This window comes from Abramis brama (genome assembly GCF_963993115.1).
Source record: "Abramis brama genome assembly, chromosome: 10".
NCBI lineage: Eukaryota > Metazoa > Chordata > Actinopteri > Cypriniformes > Leuciscidae > Abramis > Abramis brama.
This window is the reverse complement of record NC_139972.1, coordinates 20,871,813-20,885,541: the sequence shown is the minus strand read 5'-3', so window position 1 is coordinate 20,885,541 and position 13,729 is coordinate 20,871,813. Positions and strand designations below refer to the sequence as shown.

Genomic DNA, 13,729 nt, shown 5'->3' with positions numbered 1-13,729 from the left:
TCTCACACACACATGCAAAAACACATTCATATTCATGCATATGAATTCATATTTATAGTCTTTCCATTAAATCAAAGAAAATCTCTCCAACTGATGAATCATTCTGATCCTAATAACATATAACATCAGACACGTTAAAAAAATTTATATAAGTATATATATTTTCCAAGTTAAAAATAAGATATTTTTAAAGAGATATATATATGAATGTGTGTGTATGTGTATATATGAAAAAGTAACGTGGAGAACTGTGGTATTATTGCAGCTTTGTTTCGTTTGTAGTTTCATTTTGTTTCACTCCATTAGTCACTCAAGACTGTTTGTTCTGCCTAAGGTATTGATCTGATATTATTACCAGAGGCTGATATTGTACCAAAGCCAAAATGTTTATATCGTTCCAACCCCAATCAATAACCCTGTCTACTTTTCCAACTTTCACTATCATGATCTGTTTTCCCTCCAGTCAACGATATCCACAGCTACCCTGACGTGTTCCTTCCCGGTAGTGCGGTTCCAGTGGGCGCTCCGCAATCCTCCTCTGTCCAGACGGAACACAGCACAGGTGGGCGGGTGGGCGTTGAGGTCCGCAGGTCCAGTTTGACCAGCATGGACAGCCAGTTATCAGGCTGCTGGGAGAGCAGGCTGAGCGGCACCATCGCCAACAGTGAGTGGGCAGCGGGTGGGCGAGCTTCGGGCACAAAATTAAACTCTCACTAAGTTTATCTAAAGCTCTTTTATCTTTTCGACAGACCTACTCTTTACTCCGTACTGCACAAACCTCATAATTAGAGATGCTTTTTGCTCTCCAGCCAAGCAATGCAGTGTTAAGAGCTCGCTGTGCTGCCAAAAGACCTGCCGCAGTGTATTTAACCCTGTTTAAGTTGATCGTATCTCAGCTGAAGAGAAAGGACATAGTGGCAGTTATTAGTCCAATACATGACAGTTTTATTTACACTGCTTTATACTTACAAGACCTGTCTCACGATAATGAGAAATATATAACGGTACAATAGTGGCGAGTGTGCCTGTTGAGCATTATTTAGAAAAACAGACTTAAAAGTGGGGAAACAATAAATAAACCTTACTGAAATAAACTGTGTAAATGTATGTGTGTGTGATAGTCTCCAGCACATGGTGGGGGTCTAAGCGGTTGGATTATTCTCTGTACTGCCCGGACGTCCTGACGGCGTTTCCCACAGTGGCTCTGCCTCACCTGTTCCACGCTTCCTACTGGGAATCAACCGATGTGGTCGCCTTCCTTCTGCGACAGGTACATTCACAGCAATTCACAGCCAAGGTCCACTCAGATTTGGTAAAACTGTATTTTGTTTTGTTTTATTGTGCATCTTTAAGGTCAAAGAAATGTAAACTATTGCCCTCCTCGTGCCAGAGAACTCAAATTAGTACAACATTACAAGACTGAAGGAAGAAAGATTTTAGATACCCTGTTCTCAGAATTTCTCTCTTTCCTCTTACTGTCTGTCTGTTTCTCTTACTCATCCCCTTACTTCCTCTTGGTCTTTTGTGCTGGATATTTCGATTCACCCGAAGGGCTGTATCTTATTCTAATATGCCTTTTTTATTCATATCAGCCTGAACCTCTGGCTGAGAGACAAATAAATGTGGCACGTCCTTCACTTTCAGAGACTTTTGAAGATCAAATCACCGATGTACTTCGTAATGCAGATGTACGCAGGCTTCACTTCAGAGTGTCAAATGCAAATGGCACCTCTTATTAAATTCATTCTTAAGAAGATGTCTCGGCACAGGTGGAGAGGAAGTAGTCAATTTAGGCAAATCATAGACCAATCTATCTTTCTGAATGCAGTTCCTTCATAATTGTCTTTGCCTGCATGAAAGAGAGATAGAGCTGACAAGAGTTCCAGCTGCAGTGTTCGTTTTAGGTGTCACGCGCCAGATAGTGTTGTTATCTGTGTGCAAAGTTTGTGCTTTTATGTATTTAGTGTTTATGTATTTTGTGTTAACTCTCCTTGGCGTATTATTATGCGTTCCTCAGGGTCTGAGAAAGCTATTATTGTAGACACAATTATGACATAATCAAGTCATTACACACCACTTATACATTTAGATAAGTCTCGCTGAAGTGTCATTCAGAGATTTGAATATGGGTCGTTTAGTATGAGAAATGTTTTTTATCCATTTATGGTCGCTTCAAGCAACGTGGCACAATGTTACTTTACTAATACAAATTATAAAGATTTTTAGTTTTCATTTGAATTTTGGTAATTTTTGTTATGTGCTTTTGACATTTTTATTAGTTTTTGTTCAATCTAATATTTATTAAGGTTAATTTCAGTCAGAGAAAACAAATAATGGTTTAATATTTAGTTACCAATAAAAACATTGACATGAGACTTGCAGCTTGTCATGTGATTTATATTTCTGCAGCATCACTAAAATCTCATTGTTCCTGCCACCTGCTCCACATAGCTGTATATTAAACAATTAAATATATTCTGATTGGCTGTGACTGTCATTTGAACGGAAAAATTGTCTTATGATGGGTCTGGTTTAGGATTCAGTGTCACCTGTATTCAGTTAGCGCATTCCCTGACAGTCTGCATACAATATAAACAACTTCATCAAAGTCAAAGATTGACATAATTTATGTCCTCAAATGTAGCTTTCGTCTCACATTCAGCAAATCCTCAAGCCTTAAGAGTAACACGAAAGACTAGTAAACATGATCCCCTTGATACGGCTCAAATGTTGCAGCAACAAAGACGTTTCATCTACACCCGAATCCACTGAGTGAACTTTTCGTGAAATTCCAGAGGTCATAAAAACGCTTTTGATTGTTGGTGTATTTCTCATAGTAGCAAGTTATGTTGCTGTAGGAAACACAAAAAAAAAAAAAAAGACAAATTATGAGACTTGTATTTCATTTGAAGTTTTTATACCTGCACTTTGATTCAATCAGACCTGCTCAGTTGCAGCATTTAAAGAATGTTTTGTTGTTTATCCTTAGGAAAATAGCATTTCTTATTATCTGCGCTTGGATGGAAAATGATTACAGCTTGACTTGTCATTCCTTAAGAAAAAAGGACTATACTGCTGATTCATAGTTGGATTTAACACATTACTACACATTTTAAACAGTTATTAAACTGAACTGAATCAACACTGAACTGACTTGAGTTGAATAATTACACTATTATCCTTTTGGAGCTGCTTTACAACAAAATATGAATGAATTTTCATCATTGAAGTTTGCATCATTGATTCTGTTGTTTTCTTTATAACTGTGATGCTGCTTTGTAACAATCTGTATTGTATAAAGCACTATACACTCACCTAAAGGATTATTAGGAACACCTGTTCAATTTCTCATTAATGCAATTATCTAATCAACCAATCACATGGCAGTTGCTTCAATGCATTTAGGGGTGTGGTCCTGGTCAAGACTATGTCCTGAACTCCAAACTGAATGTCAGAATGGGAAAGAAAGGTGATTTAAGCAATTTTGAGCGTGGCATATTTGTTGGTGCCAGACGGGCCGGTCTGAGTATTTCACAATCTGCTCAGTTACTGGGATTTTCACGCACAACCATTTCTAGGGTTTACAAAGAATGGTGTGAAAAGGGAAAAACATCCAGTATGCGGCAGTCCTGTGGGCGAAAATGCCTTGTTGATGCAATAGGTCAGAGGAGAATGGGCCGACTGATTCAAGCTGATAGAAGAGCAACTTTGACTGAAATAACCACTCGTTACAACCGAGGTATGCAGCAAAGCATTTGTGAAGCCACAACACACACAACCTTGAGGCGGATGGGCTACAACAGCAGAAGACCCCACCGGGTACCACTCATCTCCACTACAAATAGGAAAAAGAGGCTACAATTTGCACGAGCTCACCAAAATTGGACAGTTGAAGACTGGAAAAATGTTGCCTGGTCTGATGAGTCTCGATTTCTGTTGAGACATTCAGATGGTAGAGTCAGAATTTAGCGTAAACAGAATGAGAACATGGATCCATCATGCCTTGTTACCACTGTGCAGGCTGGTGGTGGTGGTGTAATGGTGTGGGGGATGTTTTCTTGGCACACTTTAGGCCCCTTAGTGCCAATTGACCTATGGCTAAGCCACGCCCCCAAACGTGATGAGCCAATCACAGTGCGCATAGCTAACCCAATACACTCGGACATTCTCTGCTTCCACGTCCATTGAAATGCATTGCAGTTAGTCAGTTTTCATTCGTTTTTATCTGTTTTTTCTTGTCATTTTAAGTTTAAAATGGTCAAACGGTGTGCATGGGGTACATTCAACTCCAACACTAGGTATCCTGAGAGGCTGTGCGACGGTGTGTATTTTTTACCCTTTCCCAAACCACATCTCAACCGAGAAGTGTCTGCTCTGGATTAATTTATGCGGTAACTTAGACCACAACACCAACTAAACGTGGATAAATTAAACAAGGATGTCTACATCTGTTCTAAGGTAAGTCAACAACGTATTTGAACATTATCTTTAACATCTCTAAAGTAACGTTAGCCTAGCTTCTAGCTGCGTTGCAGTTTGACAAAAGCACATTGTTGTGTTTTACACAAATATAAGTAGGCTAAACACTTTGCAGGTTTTAATGATGTCCTGTATGAACAAAATGGAGTATGTTTTTATGTTTCCACTGTTCGATCGCGCCCGCGCCTCTCTCTCTCTCTGACACACACACACACACGCATTCCAGCATTGTTCATTATGCTGCGTTCACACCAAACGCGAATAGAGCGTCAAATTTGCGCGTATAAAGCGAGCGTTTGAAGAGAAATACCACCAAACTATAACGTTTACACACTGACCTGTAACGTTAAATCTTTGTCTGGAGCTTCGACCTTCTCAAAATAAAATGATTAATATAACCCTCCAATGCATAGTTAAGGCCCTTTTGGTGACTTTTAGATGATAAATAATCTTTCTGTCTCCAAAAATCATCAATTGCCTCCTGTGAAATGTCTCCAACTGTGACAGCTGCCATAGCGCCTGTTACCGAATGTTGACTGTTTGTCCGAGTGAGTGGAGGGGGCGTGGCTTAGCCATAGGTCAATTGGGCATCGTTTAAATGCCACGGCCTACCTGAGCATTGTTTCTGACCATGTCCATCCCTTTATGACCACCATGTACCCATCCTCTGATGGCTACTTCCAGCAGGATAATGCACCATGTCACAAAGCTCGAATCATTTCAAATTGGTTTCTTGAACATGACAATGAGTTCACTGTACTAAAATGGCCCCCACAGTCACCAGATCTCAACCCAATAGAGCATCTTTGGGATGTGGTGGAACGGGAGCTTCGTGCCCTGGATATGCATCCCACAAATCTCCATCAACTGCAAGATGCTATCCTATCAATATGGCCAACATTTCTAAAGAATGCTTTCAGCACCTTGTTGAATCAATGCCACGTAGAAATAAGGCAGTTCTGAAGGCGAAAGGGGGTCAAACACAGTATTAGTATGGTGTTCCTAATAATCCTTTAGGTGAGTGTATAAATAGATGACTTGACATTTTATTGTCCATTTTGAATCATTTCTATCCAAGTATAATGTGTAGTACTACTATAAGCAATTTGTTGTCTAACATCTCTGCATCTGGCTTAACCAGTGGTGTACATTTAGGGTGGGATTATATGTTTGTCCAGCCAAGGGCAAGCAGGAAACTTATTACCTATTGAAAAACAATTGCAATTGCTGTGGCGTTTCTAGTGCCGCAGAAATTACACACTTTACCTTTAGTCTCTCTTAGAGGTTAAACAGCCTCTTGATGACAGTAATGGTTGGTTTCCAATATCTGTGTGATTGATTGACAGGTGATGCACTGTGACTATGCGAAAGCCAAAGAGACAGACAACTCTGACTCCGCCCCCTTCTCCCCTTCAAGCCCAAGAGAGAAGTGGCTACGCAGACGCACGCACGTCAAGCTTAGGGTAAGGACAAACACGGCCATGCTGACAAAAACACACCCTCACATGCATTGGAAGATCTCCAAACACCATTAAGCTTTGCTCTTTAGCCCAGGCCTGCTGATGACGTGATGCAAGATCAACCTTTTCTTCATTATAAGTGTCTGTTGTGATTAATTGTAGACCTCTGTGCATGAAATCTGCTGAGTAAGGCTAGCCATCAGTTAGATGTCAATGTGATTGAACTATCTGTTTGCAGCAGTGTCATATCTTTATTATGAGGTAATATTTGACCCTTAGAATTGATTTTCAGAAGCTAATATGTGGAAATATTGTTTTTCTAGCCTTATAAATTGCACTGCATGATATATTGATACTATATTGCTTATCGTCTGATAGGTTTTTTTATTGTATCTGTCAATGTTGGATCCTTATTGCAGTGTAACAGAAGTAGCTGCAGATAATTTTTTATCATATTGTGACACACATCCAAGTGAAATGGATTATTGAATAAGAAAAATGGAGACAAATCTGAACGCGAGCTTGCAGACGATTGTTAAGAAATGTGAGGATGAAATGACTGGAAAAGTCTGGCATACGTTAATAGTTTTCACCAAATAATCCACTTATGATTTAAAAAATGTAAACTTACAGATGAATGGTTCACAGTATGCATTTAGAAAATAAAAAGGGTAAATTTCCATTTCTTGCCAACTTAAAATGGCGCATTAAAATGATTTATCTGAATTGTTAGTGTTTTATTCTTTTAATTCATTTAAGAAATATTCTGGAATATTTAAAAAAAAAAAAATTTAATATTTTATTTTTAGAATATTATCGGCCATAGCATACAAATATTTATCAGCTTATCGATATGCGGCATCATTTTAATATCAGTGCTTAATTTAAAATAATTGGCTGGTCTGAGTGTCAGATTGTAAAGTATACTTCTCTGCTGTCAATGTAGATTTGGTGTAATAGCTGTTTCGATTGGGGACATTTTTTGGCCCCTACATTTAAATATTCAGAGCATTTACAGTATTTCCCTTTCAATGGCATTTTTATCCCGGAGCCCTGATTAATTTCAGACTCTGGTCTGCAGACAGTCGTACGCTCACACACTCATATCACTCAAGTAAAAATGTGGACTGCAGCAGAGTCCTGACATTGTAGAAGAACTAAAAATATCCCCTCTCTGCCAATGCTTTGAGTTTCTCAAATGCGGCACAATAGCTCAGTGTGTGTGGGCAGAAATCTGTGCTTTACAAAAATAAGCATCACAGCTGACCTTGATTTAGTGCTCGGAGGCACATCAACACAATTACCTAACAGTGCTGTTGAAAACTGGTGTCTGTGCAGGCTTACTTTGGGTATGTGTTAGGCTCATGTTCAAAAGAACCCGCCATAACAGTTTTTCCCAGTCCTTCACTGAAATTAAGTATAGCTTGCAGAAACACTTCTGTGTGTTATCGCCGCTACCTTTTCTTTTCACAGGGAATGGTGTTTTGATCACTCAGGACCTTGATCTGAAATTGCATGTATTTCTTCCGCCCGCTGAGCCCTTCTCAATGCGCTGATGGCCTCAATAGAGTTTGATCAGAGCTCTTGCTAGCCTTTCAAAGGTGTTTCTATGCGGTCGTGTTGTTTTCGAAAGACTCCTGATTCTGTTGTGAGAATGTCTTTGTCCACTTGTGCATTTGTGTATATATGCTGCATCATTTTGGCTCAGTGAACGACCTGCAAGGCATAAAGTTGGCACCAACCTGAATCCATGCTTTTCCTACATAGCAACATGCTCCTATGTTGGATCAGTCTTGTGTCTGAAGATCCACTCAGGTGTGTCACCAGCACATATTGCGGTGTGCTGCTTATTGGCAGTGTGTGCACATCGCACCAGTACGTGTCTGTTTGGATAGCCCATCAAATGGCAATCATGTATAGGCCCATGCCAAGATGATTTATTGACTGACTTGATCAATATGCAAATGGCTGCAAGCTGGGTAATGCTTAACCGCTTCATTAAATGATAAATCTGCACAATCAGTCTCATTAGCTTGTGTGGTCTAATTATTTACTGGGCTGTTACAACTCTGTATGGATTCATGCCATGCCAACATGATAGCATAATATTAACAAAGTCACAGTACTTAGCTTCTCATCCTAAAGTGACCATGCTAAGTAGTTATTTTTTAAAGTGACATTCACACTAACATGACCAAATGACCTAAAATGATTAATTTACAAAGAGAGTTGGCGATTTCTGGTTGTCAATGTTTACATGACGTTAACTTAAACTGATATTTTTTAGTGGGGCTTGCTAATTCAAGTATCAGTATGACGATGTCTCATGCATAGAGTATTAGTTTTACTATAATAGCTGGTATGTGAGTGGGACGTTTAAGACGTGCTTATGGGGGAAGCTTTGTGAATTCAGACGCCGTCTCAAAGTCTTGCCTTTGCTCTATAAAGCGGCAGAGTTAAAGCTTCTTGTGTTTATCTTCCTCTCTATGTTTGTCTGCTTCCTCTGCTGGCATGAAGGTGACTGCGGACAGTTATTCTCAGGATTTGCATAGCTCTGTCTTTTGCTTGCTTTAATTTCACATTTCACACTCAGCAGGGGCTGTAGGATTTATCTTCACTGGGCTCTGTGTGAACAGCGTTATCATTAAATTAAATGTATTGAAGAAGGGAAGGATTAGAGTATGACACCCTCTTTTGGAAGGACTTTGTACTGCATACTTATGAAACTGCCCCTTTCTGCCCCCCCCCCCCCCCCCCCCCCCCCCCCAACTATCAATAATGGTGCAAGGCAGTAATGGTGTATTATCAGTGTCATTTACTCTTATTTTGGCAAATGATAAAACATTTTTAAAAGCAGAGACAACCTAATATCTCCACTTTCTGTCTGCAGAATGTCACTGCCAACCACAGAGTCAATGATGTCATTGCAACAGAGGACGGGCACCAGACCCTGGTTGGTCGTTTTATGTATGGTCCTCTGGATATGGTAACCCTGACCGGTGAAAAGGTGAGAGACAACTGGTCCACTATCTGTCAATATACAGATATAAAGCTATTTGCATGCATAAATGTCAGTGGGGGGGGTTTTGAGGATTTTATTTTTTATAGTGCAACAGTACTCAAAAGCAAGTACTCAAAAGTTGATACTAAAATAAAATCACGCTCCCTTACCAGTATCATTTACAGTATCAGTACTCACTCTATTCTCTGGAAGAGCACTTGCACCTTATGATGATATGTGGCTGTGTAGATAAACAGTTATAATTAGGGATGCATCAATACGGAAAGTATTCATTATTTACATTTTAAAGCCAATATCTAAAATATTGGCCATCTTGGCGAAGTTCTAATGTAAACATTATCGTTATACTTTAAGAGGTTGGAAATAAATCTAATATTGTTGTTAGAATATGTATTTATGTTGTAAATATTAATCAAAGCAATATTGAAAAGGAAATAAAACAAAACCACTTCTCTTTATTTATTTAATTCTGAATGATTTTTAATTACAATTTAATGTTTTTGACAAATACTTGAATACTGCATGACATACAGTTTATATAAATGCTGTTCTTTTTTAACTTTTTATTCACATTGATAAATCTGTTTCCAACATTGATAATAAATCAGCGCATTAGAATGATTTCTGAAGGATCATGTGACACTTAAGACTGGTGTAATGATGCTGAAAATTCAGCTTTGCATCACAGAAATAAATTATATTTTAAAGTATATTAAAATAGTAAACCATTATTTAAAATTGTAATAATATTTCACAATATTAGTGTTTTTTTCACTTATTTTTAATAATATAAACACAGGCTTGATAAGCATAAGAGACTTCTTTCAAAAACATTAAAAATAGTAATGTTTCCAAAATTTTGACCAGTACTGTATATTATATAATATTAATATGAACATAATATTTGCACTTAATAAACTAAATATTTACACTACTATTAGAAGGTTTGAGGTCAGGATTATTTAATGAATTGAAAGAACAGCATTTGTTTGAGATCTTTTGTAACAATATAAATGCCTTTACTGTTACTTTTCATAAATTGAATGCGTCTTTGCTTAATAAAAGTATTAATTTCTTCTAAAAGAAATCTGAATGACCCCAAACTTTTGAACGGTGTAGTATATTAATATTTAACTTGCCAAATAAAGAGTACTTTGAATAGCAAAATAGAGTTTTCAGTGGTATCAAAATTGACATTTTGACTACTGAAATTTTGGTGTTGTGACAACCCTAGAATGCCTCAATAATCTCCCTTCCTCTCATTCGCTCCTTCTCACTGTCTTTTTCTTTGTTGTTTTGTCTCTCAGGTCGATGTGTACGTGATGACCCAGCCACAGTCTGGTCGCTGGGTGCACTTAGACACCGAGGTGACCAACAGCAGTGGCAGAGTGACCTACACCATTCCCAAAACCAAAAAGCTGGCCGTGGGAGTCTACCCCATTAAAATGGTTGTCAAGTAAGTCAATGGGACTCTGAAGATTACTTGTAATGTATCCAAAAGTGCTGTATCTCAAGGTTGTCTCAGCGGGGATAATTTGCGAGGATACCAAGCAGCGTTCAATTGGCACTCGTAAAACTCTCACCCTGAGGGCTGAAGGAGAACAACTCCTCGTTGTTAAATTGATCTCGGGTTTGATCAAGAGTCGGATCTTTGTTTTCCTCGCACTTCATGTCACTCTTCCCTCGCAGGGGTGACCAGACGAGCGCAGAGGCTTTCCTGACGGTGTTGCCACGGGGGATGGAGTGTGTCGTCTTTAGCATCGACGGTTCATTTGCCGCTAGCGTCTCTATTATGGGCAGTGACCCTAAAGTACGGCCCGGAGCTGTGGATGTGGTCAGGTAACAAATTCACTAGGTGGCTTTGTGTGTAAATGTGTGTGAGAGAGAATTGATGCTTTCATTTCATGCCATAGCAATATTGAAAAGAACTAGCCTGCCGGTGAAACACAATTGGATTTCATTTAATAGACAGATAGGGAAGTGCTGATACCAGATATCAGATGGGGTTTGGGATTCACAAACGGACAATCTTGGGTTGTTTCCCAGACTGTCCTTGGGCAAATTTACTGCTTTGTCAAATGCAATCTGTTGTTGGAGGACCAGGCGCTATGACTATCCTGAAATCATTCCCCAAATCATGGGATTATGCAGAGGGTAAATTATAGTATTTTGCGTGCAGGCACTGGCAGGACCTGGGCTACCTGATCATTTACATCACTGGCCGTCCAGACATGCAGAAGCAGAGGGTTGTGTCCTGGCTGTCTCAACACAACTTCCCCCAGGGAATGATCTTCTTTTCAGAGGGGTTGGTGCACGACCCACTTCGCCAGAAAACCATCTTCCTCAGGAACCTGGTGCAAGAGGTAAATCTATCTGCTATCGTGTCCACACATATATACAGTTGGTCATTCCTGTTCTGCAGTTCTTTTTTGAACTATATATGAATGAAACTATATATGGCTGTGTTGTAGGTGTAAGTGTAAGTGTTTCTATAAATGGGTACACTAGACTTTCAGAAATGTGCTTTAAATCATAGCGTCTTATTATGTACACTGTGGAAAATGAACAGGAAGCCAAACAGGATGTAAATAAAAAGCTGAATTGAACCATTTCTCAGTGAGGTATTAAAATGAGGGTGTCAATTTGATTATTGTTTAATTAACCATCTTTCCAATTTCATATTATATAGATTTTGTGATTTTATCAAAAATAAGAGTAAAAAAATAACCAACTAATACATCAAAACATCACAGATTTCATCAAAATCATTGCTAATACTTGCTGGAGGATGATGTCATTGAGGAACTTGTTTTTGGTAGACTAACATGAAAGAAAATGAAGTTGAGGACCTATATTTTTAAAAATTAATTACCAATTAAAACAGTTTCCTTCAGAAAACATGCATTGTTTTGAAATATTGTAATTTAAGAAAAAATGAAGAAACACTTCAATTGTTTATTAAATTGCCAGATTTTCATGTCAAAAGCACCTGACAAAATGGCAGAATTGGAAACATCCATTAAAACCAATGAGATTATTTAAAATTCAGAAATTACTCTCAATTCAATTAATTGTGTTTGGGATTAGTTAAAAATTTTTTTAAAGAAATTAATACTTTTTTTTTTTAGCAAGCACACATTAAATTGTTCAAAAGCGACAGTAAAAACATTTATAATAAATAAACACTGTTCTTTTGAACTTCTTTACATTTAAAGAAATCCCCCAAAAATCTGTCTCAGTTTCTACAAAAAATATTAGGCAGTACAGCAATTTTTTAACATTGAAAATAGTAAGAAATGTTTCTTGAGCATCAAGTCAGCCTATTAGAATGATTTCTGAAGGATCATGTGACACTGAACATAAGAGACTTCTTGCAAAAAATGTTATAGACACCAAACCTTTGAACAACAGTGTATATTAGACATATATGATGGGGACATAAAAGTATACCACACCACATAGTAGGAATGAACATCACTTTTCTTTATTCCTTTTTTGTATCTCTTGGCCTAGTTCTCTCACGCTCACTTCCCCCGTCTCACGCACGAGTAGTCACACAGGAACTGAGGTGTTTTCGTAGTGTATCCTCAGGCCGTCTATCACACTTTGACCTTTTCTCATGTTGGCAGTGTCACATTAAAATCAACTGTGCCTACGGCTCCATGAAGGACATTTCCGTCTACAGCATGCTGGACCTCAGCCCCAACCAGATATATATAGTGGGACGGCCCTCCAAGAAGTACCAGAATCAGTGCCAGGTTAACTTTGATTCTTCCTTGTCTTTCATTCAATTTCCACCATAACTGGTCAAGTTTTCTCTAATATTTTCTCATGTCTTGTGATCCATCACAGTTCTTGAGCGAGGGCTACGCGGTACATCTCTCCTCCCTGCAGTTCAGTCACAGAGCCCGGCCCAAGAAGACCTCTTCAGTGCGAATGGTGCTTCGAAAGGGCTCATTTGGTCTTTCGGCCAAACCGGACTTCTTGTGTAAGCGCACACACCTTCGTCGCACGATGTCGGTGCAGCAGCCTGATCCGCCCATGACACCCAACCCTAAGCCAGAACGAGCACAGAGCCAACCCGAGTCGGACAAGGACCACGGGGGTGGAGGGGGTCCGGGCAATGCCATGTGGGCACGGGGGTCCATGCACCGTGGTGACACCACTCCCTGACCAAAGAGAAACATAGCAGGGGTGGAAAAAGGACACATGGGAATGATCTCTCGGTGGACAGAGCCTAGGTAAGCCATTCACACAAAACACATTTTGCGATTCTATTTGAATGTGAACATGCTCTAGACCAGTGGCTCTCAACCAGGGGGATTGGGACCCACTAGGGGGCCTCAGCACACTTCCAAGGGGGGCCGCAAGATCACTTAAAATTATTTAAAATAAGACAAAAAGATTTAAAATAAACTTAAAAAAAAAAAAAGCTATTAAACTAAATGTAATCTGAAATCATATACTGTACATGTTTTTTATATATATATGACAAACAAATGTATACTGTATACATTAAAATGTATAAATAAAATACATTTTATTGGGTAGAAATAGCTTTTTCTTTTGAATAACCCTGTAATCACAAAATGGAAAAGTCATGTAAATTCATTGGTAATAAAAAGTGACAAATGAATATACAATAAAATTGTATAATGGTAGAAATAGCTATTTGTGAGTAAAAAATGCATTGGTAAGAAAAGTGTAATCCATGAAAAACATTTAGCCCCATTCAGTTTTTTCCTCATTTTTAAACACTCAAACGTAT

The 13,729-nt window shown here is 38.7% G+C and overlaps 1 protein-coding gene across 9 annotated transcripts in view; it reads left to right on the top strand.

Moving 5' to 3' along the window:
- pitpnm3 (PITPNM family member 3) overlaps positions 1 to 13,729 on the top strand; it is an 89,233-nt gene that overhangs the window by 73,966 nt on the left and 1,538 nt on the right. For 7 of the 9 annotated variants that reach the window (XR_014607888.1, XR_014607889.1, XR_014607890.1 and 4 more), the window contains exons 11-19: positions 464 to 664; positions 1,122 to 1,270; positions 5,826 to 5,942; positions 8,830 to 8,946; positions 10,269 to 10,417; positions 10,651 to 10,800; positions 11,141 to 11,324; positions 12,591 to 12,719; positions 12,814 to 13,202. Coding sequence is in view for 2 of the 9 variants with exons in the window: in XM_084125749.1 (XP_083981875.1) it covers positions 464 to 664; positions 1,122 to 1,270; positions 5,826 to 5,942; positions 8,830 to 8,946; positions 10,269 to 10,417; positions 10,651 to 10,800; positions 11,141 to 11,324; positions 12,591 to 12,719; positions 12,814 to 13,134 (1,517 nt within the window). In the remaining 7 variants the exon portion in view is untranslated. Of the gene's footprint in view, positions 1 to 463; positions 665 to 1,121; positions 1,271 to 5,825; positions 5,943 to 8,829; positions 8,947 to 10,268; positions 10,418 to 10,650; positions 10,801 to 11,140; positions 11,325 to 12,590; positions 12,720 to 12,813; positions 13,548 to 13,729 lie in introns of those variants that run through there. The other 2 variants (XM_084125749.1, XM_084125750.1) reach the window with 1 other exon arrangement.